Source organism: Osmerus eperlanus, chromosome 23 (assembly GCF_963692335.1).
Source record: "Osmerus eperlanus chromosome 23, fOsmEpe2.1, whole genome shotgun sequence".
NCBI classification, from domain to species: Eukaryota; Metazoa; Chordata; class Actinopteri; order Osmeriformes; family Osmeridae; genus Osmerus; species Osmerus eperlanus.
Window position 1 is genome coordinate 5,266,818 of NC_085040.1, and position 8,636 is coordinate 5,275,453.

Consider the following 8,636-nt stretch of genomic DNA (forward strand, 5'->3'; position numbering starts at 1 on the left):
TTGCCCTTTTTCTTTGATCAGTGATCATGTCTGCCGTCGGCTTACTGGCGCACAAGGACGTCAGTTCCTCTCTCCCCCCACTTCTCTCAGTCTGTCTCTCTCCCCCCCTCTCCGTCCTCCTCCCTCCCGCCATCTCCATCTCTCTTTCATATAATCAGCACAGTCTAGGGGCATGCATCCCATTCCTCCAGATCCCCATGGAGACACCGACAGACGCTATACAGGGTATTGTAATCATTGTAATCACTGGGCCAATTCAACAGAAAAGAACGGAATGTGATCTAAACCAGGTAGGTGGCATGTCTCCTGGCAGACGGTTAAGTGTGAGAAAGACTCGTCACCGACACGCTCTCTGGGGAAGTCACCGGTACGACTGAACCCCTCTCGCACGCCCACGCCACATGCCGCAATCAGGTGGCGAGAGAGACGAAGGGAGAAAAGAGAGAAAATGAAAGAACGGCGGTGCCGTGCCGTTAAGAGAACGGCACCGCCAGCCGCGAGTTTCTCCCGGGACCTTGACAAGGCCGAGCGTTGGCATGCGGCGTACCGTTGGCGTGGCGCGAGCCCCACAGCGTGTGGCTTTAATGGCAGGTTAGTACGACCTCCCTGTCGCCCCCCCCGCGCCCCCCTCGTCCCCCCCTCCGATTGATCTGCAGTTAGAAGCCTTAATTAGACGCGTGTGGGTGGATAACTACCGAGGGGCAGCGTTACTGGGGAGGGGTCTAACACCTTGGGGCGGGGGGTCCGTCATTGCAAAGGGGGAGTTGTCGTCAACGTTGCCAAGACGTTCTGTGAAAGTCGTGCTAATGATCCTGAGGGAACCCAAGAGAGGCTGACGAGGAGGGGGGGAGGGGGGGGGGGGTGAGACACCCAGAGAACTGTCATTTAGCTAATGTGGCAGGGGGTAGCTAATGGTCTCCTCTGATCTGCCGTCTATACATGGCCTCTCAGGTCTCGCATGCCAGCTACTGTGCCCAAATGTGACCCCAATGGGATTGCATGTTTGGCAGCATATGTAGCGCGTGTAGCTCATGCATTTAAAATGTTAACATGAGTAGGATTGTGAATTCACAATGCCCGGATGAGCCCCTGATAAGGTTTGTTGGAAGGTTATTAAGCTTCAGAGCTGTTGGTTTCCTATAGGTCACCGGCACACACACACACCCCTTCTCCTCCCTCCTAGCTTCCTAGGGAAGGAGAGGAACGCTATTTAGGGGTCAGGGGTCACAGCCACAACAAAAAAAGATTTCCATATCCAAGTCTTGGTGGCTTGAGAGCAAGAGAAACAGGAAGCCAGAGAGGCCTGCCAGACAATATGGTCCTAATTAAGAGCCTCTATTTATCCTAAGTGGCTGGCCTACTTGGCTACTTGCAGAATTAGACCCAAACCCAAGGGACAGTTCCCATTTATCCCTCCATCGTGGGATAAAGACAGAGGCAAAGGAGAGGAGAGAGAGAGATCGATAAAGGAAAAGCTTAGAAATACCTACGGCTTAGCGACTTAGGTTGAAATCCGCTTTGATGTGAAGGTTTTGTATGTCTTTTTGGACATATGCAAATGCAAATGTAAAATATGTCGATATGTTGTACAGGTCTGTTCATGTGTTAACTGTTCATGCCTACCTACCAGACCATGCACTTAAGGCATCCTAAGACAAATTCCAGTTCGAAAGATGTGTAATCCACATATATCCATCACTGTTCTTTCTAAAGCCAGCAACGATTTATCATCGATGAATACTCCTTGCCAGAGCTTATGTCATAAGACAAGTACAAGTTTGGCTTAGTAGCGTCAAAGTGATGAGGCTCAAACTATGAAACAGAATCAATACATTTACATTTATTCATTTAGCAGACGCTTTTATCCAAAGCGACTTCCAAGAGAGAGCTTTACAAAGTGCATAGGTCACTGATCAACAAGATAGCCACAAAACATCGCGAGTAGCCAAAACGAATGAAGCACACATTGTGAACAACCAAAGTAAGTGCCAAAGGGAAGACCCATAAGAGCATGTAGTTAAAACAAGTTACAATTAAACAACATGAACCGCTGTAAGTGCAAGTGTACCTGTGGAAAAAGCAAGCAATAACACCACAAGTCTGATGCAAGAAACAATTACAGGACATAGGTATGTTACGTTCCTGAAAACACAGGATACACACACACACACACACCATCTCCCAATTATACACGCAACATAGGGAGGCTCAGATTTCGTCAAGAGTGATTCTCCCTGCTTTGTTAGATTGGTTTCCTTCAACATGGCAGCTAATAACACTTCCCACACGGTTCACCCATGGTGTGCTGTCTCTCATCATGCATCTTTCATGCAGTTCTTCTCTCTCTCCCTCTCTCCCTCTCTCCTCTCTCTCCCCTCTCTCCCGATCCAGCTCATCCACGTTTTTGTCATGGATGGATTGAACTGGAGTGGAAATAACGAGTATCCGGAATATTCAGCCATTAGTTCTGGCGTGTGAACGAGGAGTGCAGTGGAACATGAAGGAGCTGGGCTAGGGTCTCTCTCTCTCTCTCTATCAGCCATGCTCAGTTCATTCTGGCAGTTTATCATTGACTGACACCCTCTGTCTCTCCCTCCCTCTCCCTCCCCCCCTCCCTCTCCCTCCCCCTCCTTTCACTAATTAGATATTTTTAGCTTGTGCAGGCGTGCAGCAGTGTTGTAGAGATGGGGGGGGGGGGGGGGGCCTGGGAGGACGCAAGCCTAATCAACATACACAAGTGCGCCCACACGTACACACGTTCTTCTGACGTCACACGCCCACATTTCACAGATGTTTAGAGCATGTTATGCGCCATGCAAGATGGCGTCTAGGAGGGGAATTCCATATTTCTGCACACTGATACGACTTCTGTGATGTGTTGGTTAGTAGGGGGGGCGGTTCTTCACCTGGTCACACACGCACACAGTGTTTCTGACCGCAAACAGGCCAAGGAAGAGACAGAGGGAGCGAGAAAATAGAGAGAGGATTATAAAATGCATCGGTTAATGTAAACAGCACCAAGACAGTATACAAAATGAATCTCACCATGGGGAGATCCACCCTACACAGGAAGAGCCTAATTTCAACTTAAATTGCCACTGATAAGGTTTCTGAAGTGGCGTAGGTATGATCAGAGTCATCTGAGACTGGTTGGAACAGGCCACAAGGTCAGGTATTTTAAACAGAGGAGATCAGAGGATACAAGTTAAGACCAGCAGTTAAGATTGACAGGAGAGGACAGAAGAGGACCCGCCTCTTCTCGTCACCCTTCATCCCCGTCCTTCAACTGTGACATGTGCTGTAATTATCTGCAAATCACCGAGTGAGCCCACGACATCCGATGACAAATCCACCGTTGGCCTCTGAGGCAACTTGAACCAAGTAATGGAGCAGCCTTATGTGGGGGGAGTAGGACATCTGTCTGGTCTGAAACGAACCCGAGTCTCGAAGCGCTGGATCATCATCACCCTTCGTTAGTGGAGAAAGAGCCAGGCTGGGATCTTTACACCAGACGAGGGCTTATCACTCGAACAGGCTCTGGTGACCTTGTCGTGGAGCCTGCGGTCTGGCCGCCTCTGCCAAGCGTGCGGCCCCGTAGGGACGAGGACGTCACCGCAAATAGCATGTTTGGATAAAGGATGACGACCGAGCATAATCTTGTGCTCCTGGGTCCAAGCCGTTGGTGACTGTCACAAGTGGAAGTTTCAAGGAGAGCGACCGACAGCCACAGAGGAAAGAGAGAACTTTCTTAGCGCATTTCCTGCACTTTAAACCCCCCCAAGGCTATGTTTAACTAGCGACAAGTCTTTGTTTCCATGGGAATAGGCTTTTCCAAGAGTAGAGACATTGGACTGAGCCTCTTGTCTTTCTTTATTTAAATCAGGCACCTGGCCCATATGAACAGATACAGACACACACAAAAGGAGAATACATAACAGCTAAAATAATGTACCTAACATACGTGTCACCTAAACTAAACTTGACCCCCCCCCCCCCCAAAAAAGAAAAAAGCTACCTCTTGAAGGCCATTTTTACATAGCTCCTTCTGGAGGCACTAAGATAGTAAGAATCTGAGTGGACAAGTGTCCTGCTTGGCTTTCTCCCTGCTCTTCTCTTCCCCCCCCCCCCTCCATCTCTTCTTCTGTTATTCTGCAGGAGCTTAAGTAGTGACAATATCCTGTCAAAACCACCACAGCTTTTCCCACGCAGCCAGTTGTTGTTTTGCAGCTAAAGTTACCAAACTACGGTTCCACACCACACTGAACTCTACCTGGACCTTGTGGCTCCACCAGCGCTGGGTTTGTGTACCGTCAAACAAGACAAGCTTCGGGTTACTAACGGTTTGCATTTCTGCTCCTTTTCCCATTCCCATTATCAAAACAACATGGGGGAGAGGGGAGGGATTTCAGGCAACTTTGCAAAGCACAGGCGGCGTTTCAGAGATCAGTTTGTGGAGCTTACCAAAAAGGCATGTAAATATTGAGATTATAGAAATAACTAGAACATGTGGTCATTAGCAATAGGCGGGACAAAGATCAGTTCCAGCATATGAACACATGGAAGACTCCAACCACAGCACTATTCAACGAGCAATCATTAGGTATAGAATGAAATTACTGCACAATACCTTAAGGAGGGATATTATATCATGCACTTTGTAAAGCTCTCTCTTGGAAGTCGCTTTGGATAAAAGTGTCTGCTAAATGAATAAATGTAAATCAGCCTTCTTAGTTCTTCCAAAATACCTGCAAGGTGTGAAAAAGAAAACAGGCAGTGGGCACTGTTCCTTTAAGGAGTTAAAAGGAGTGTGGGTTAGCGCCGAGGGCCCTAAGGAGTTCCACAGACCGACAAGCCTCTGGAATCCGAGCCAACGTCTATCACAAGTGGGCGACCCACTTGAGGAATCCCCTGGGCTGATCCGTGACCTTGGGAGTGTGTCCATGCATTAACGGATTCTCTTACACACACACACACACACACACACGGGTTACTATTAATCAGAAGTCCACGTACTGTTATTACTACTTGAATTGGTGCCTAAAACTGTAATGCATTTCTAAAAGGCTCGTCTGTCATCACTGCCTGAGGTGCATTGCCAGGGTTTATTGCCCTAGGAAACTCACTGATGTTGAGGTATACATCCTGTTTAGCATTTCCCCCCAGCTTGGTCCCTGGTACAGGCAGCAGGCTGGGGGGGGGGTTCCCCCAGCAGAAGTGACCTTCAGCTGGGGAGGAGAGGCCTCCGACAGCCCCCTCCTCTCTGCCATCTCAGAGCACATCTCTCCCATAACACACACACACACCTCCCCCATCCCTTTCATTCCTCTTTATCCATCTCTCCTTCATTTTCTCTTAGGCCACTACCCGTACTGTGGTGCATCACGCAAACCAATCCAAAAACACGCTCTGTCATGGGAACCCCCCTACAGAGATGACGTCACCTCATCCGTGCGTCGGGCTAGTTTATCTCCCCTCCGCCATCTCTCCTCCCCTCCAGCTGTGGCCCCTCCGGGCTCCTGTGATAGCTTTCTGGTAGATGAGGGCACGCCTTTCAATACCTCCATCATCCATCCCTGCACTCTTCTGGCCATTCTCTCCATCCCCCTCTGCGCTGCAACCCAATCTCTTTCGGTCTGCTCAGCGAGGAAAGCCCCCCTCTGTTCCCTGTGTGAAATCACCTCTCAGTCAGTGTTTGAGAGCATGTATGTGACTGCACGTATTCTTATCTACCATGTGTGTGTGTGTGAGCAATCTTTTTCCTATTTACCGTGTGTGCAACACGTGTGTCTGCTTACGTGTATTTGTTTTCTTTCTACTGTGTGTGTGTGTGTTTGTCTCTTTCTCCACACCATTAAGATTCAGCAGGGATCAATCAGCGCTGCCATGCAGACAGCAGGGGCCACTGCCCACGAGCCCGCTCTGCACAGCTGTCTGCCAAGGAGAACGAGCCACTGAACGATGAAAAGAAATTAAGGGGAAGCAAAGACGGGGAGACAGAGCAGTCCATTCCTGGACAGAGCAGTCCATTAACCAGCAGGAGAGAGAGACTGGAGGGAGACCCCAGGCTGGAGGGAGACCCCAGGCTGGAGGGAGACCCCAGGCTGGAGGGAGACCCCAGGCTGGAGGGAGACCCCAGGCTGGAGGGAGACCCCAGGCTGGAGGGAGACCAAAGGCCAGGCCGTCATGGAAAAGGTCAGGCTGCGAGTCGTCTGCTCCTGGAAGGTTTTTAGGCAAATTCTCCCCTTCTCTGCCCTTTGAGGGTCAGGGAGCATCGTGCGACATTTGTGACTCAGGTTACAAATCACAACAGAGTAAGCGGGTTATGCGACACTGTACGAGGTGTGCGAGTCAAACTTTGGGGTTTCACGGAGAACCACACTCGGAGGTACAGGGATGAGAAGAGGAAGTGAAGGGGAAAGAGCAGTTACTTCTCAGATGACTCAAGAGGGGAGTCTGGGGAGAGTGGCAGAGAAATGTCGATGTTTCTGCGGTAACTTGCTCCTTGTGAGAGAGTGGTTGCCACCTTCACTTTGACAAACTCTAAAATAGGCCTCTACTCAAATGAATCATGTTCAGGAGTCATTTCACTCTTAAATGTAGAACAATCCAAAAAAGATAGACGGACTCAGATGGGGACCCCATACGCTTGCTTGGAAAAACATAAACCCTTTACAATTTTCTTACTGAAGTCCAAACAAATTCTGTCCTGGACATATATACAGATGCCAGTAGTGTACTGGCATCTGTATGATCCTTCAAAAAACAAAAAACAAAGAGCTTCTACAGTACTTTAAGGTATAACAATGGCAAAGAGTCCTACCCCTGGCAGACAGCTTCTTAGTATTGATGATCTTGGCCGCGTATTCCTGTCCAGTGGAGATCTTCATGCATCTTCTCACCACAGAAAAGGCCCCTCTGTGGGGCAGAAGGAGACAAACATGGCGGTAGCAATGAGAGGCGTGTCAATCACTGAGGCTAGGTGGCTGGTGACACCTGCTCCAATTATGAAAGGATTAGCATTGCTGTTAGACGGCTTCAATTTCGATTTATGAGACTGAAAAGGGGCCATGTTTCATGCGCATTAGAAGGTGTTTGTATTTTTTTTATCTCGAACATTTTTGCCTGCTGTATGGGCGGTACATATGTATACATATATACATACATATTGTATGTAAAAATGAATTGATCACACTAACTAAAGCTGGAAGAGGCTGTATATGTAAACACCTTAGTTGCATTACATTAATGAGGAATTATTAGAAAACCGCGCGTAGGCCTACTGAAGCGCGCAGAGGTCGTTTGAGGGGAGGAGTTCGCTTCTTGACACGTCGCTGTAAACAGAAAGTAAAAAGTGCAAGTCCCGTCCTCTCCACCCACGCCATACAGTACCATGCACGCCCTTAAAACTACTGTAACAAATAAAGGGGTGACCCTCTGAGTTATGGGATGGACTAAGTGAAGTAGCACTAACAACATTTTGCCCTGTGATAAAGCTAGTATTCACGTTCAACATTTGGATTCTAGTGAGCATTTAAGCGTTTCTAAGCAGCATTTAGGGTGAACAGCGCACAACTACTACAACTCAGCGCGTAGTTCAAAATAGTAGTTTCTGAAAAACGCCCCATATCATAGGCTACATGCAAAAAACTGCTCCCAAATAATTGTAAAGGCTGTGTTGATGGTGTAGCACAAAGTACGGAACGCCAAACCAGGGCGGAGACTTCTAACGTTATGTAGCCAAAACACTAAAGACATAATAGAGTATGCTGAGTGCTGTACCTAAATATTTTGCTCAAAACATACAGCTGGATAAACGTTCATTGATGTTGAATGAGGATAAACAAAACTCAAAGATTCACGTTTTGCCTCGCAGACAGGTGACAGGTAAGCATTCGTTAACGATATGACCGACAGATACTTGTGAGCTTCTGAAAATCATTCTAGAAACCTGTGGGCAGCCAAGCTATATCCAAAATCATACTTACTTTCCCAGCTCCTCGTAAAGCTGGTATTCGTCGGTAAATCTAGTACAGGTTGTCGTTGCCATTGCAAACAAAGCGAGCAGACAGGAGAGTGAAGACCGATTTGGGACTGTTAAGCGTTGCTGCTACTCCAGACCCTCGCCTGCTTTCCAAGTGGCACTTGTCGCTCCAAAAATGATCAAAACTAAACGGAATAGATATTCAAACCTTCAAGTCTCAACTTTGCAATTTCAACTATGTGTTCCTACGCCCAAAGTGATCCTTGGCACTACTGGAGTTGATGGGTTCACGGGCACGTCGGGACCTGCTGTTCGGTGTCTATGCTGACACTTCGGCTTGCGTGAGATACTTTTCTAAGGAGCGCTTCCTGGTTGTAAATACTGTGCAATATCTCCCCCTAGCTGTGTCGAAATCATGGACGCGCCTTGGTCTCCAAGGACTCGGTCACAGCTGATGCTGATTGCAAAGGCTTCTCTGAATTAAAGTTGAATCACAGCCAAAATCTAATTTAGCCTAAAAAAAAATATTATCATGAAAAAACGCAGCAATTGATCTGTAATCACGCCATTTAGCCATAAGTGTACTTTTAATTTGTGCATTGATGTATTTTCACGAGATCGTTTATAGCCTATTATAATTGAGCAATCAGGTTGA

General features: G+C 47.9%; 1 protein-coding gene across 19 annotated transcripts in view; it reads right to left on the reverse strand.

Annotated features, from left to right (window-relative positions):
• The window catches only part of camk2d1 (calcium/calmodulin-dependent protein kinase (CaM kinase) II delta 1), a 50,119-nt gene extending 41,776 nt beyond the window's left edge, over positions 1-8,343 (reverse strand). For 6 of the 19 annotated variants that reach the window (XM_062449886.1, XM_062449888.1, XM_062449877.1 and 3 more), the window contains exons 1-2: positions 7,986-8,341; positions 6,821-6,915 (exon numbers count right to left, since the gene is read on the reverse strand). In XM_062449886.1, the coding sequence (XP_062305870.1) occupies positions 6,821-6,915; positions 7,986-8,047 (157 nt within the window). In that variant the 5' untranslated portion in view covers positions 8,048-8,341. Of the gene's footprint in view, positions 1-6,820; positions 6,916-7,985 lie in introns of all 19 variants that reach the window. The other 13 variants (XM_062449878.1, XM_062449883.1, XM_062449872.1 and 10 more) reach the window with 4 other exon arrangements.
• Between the last annotated feature and the right edge of the window lie 293 nt (positions 8,344-8,636).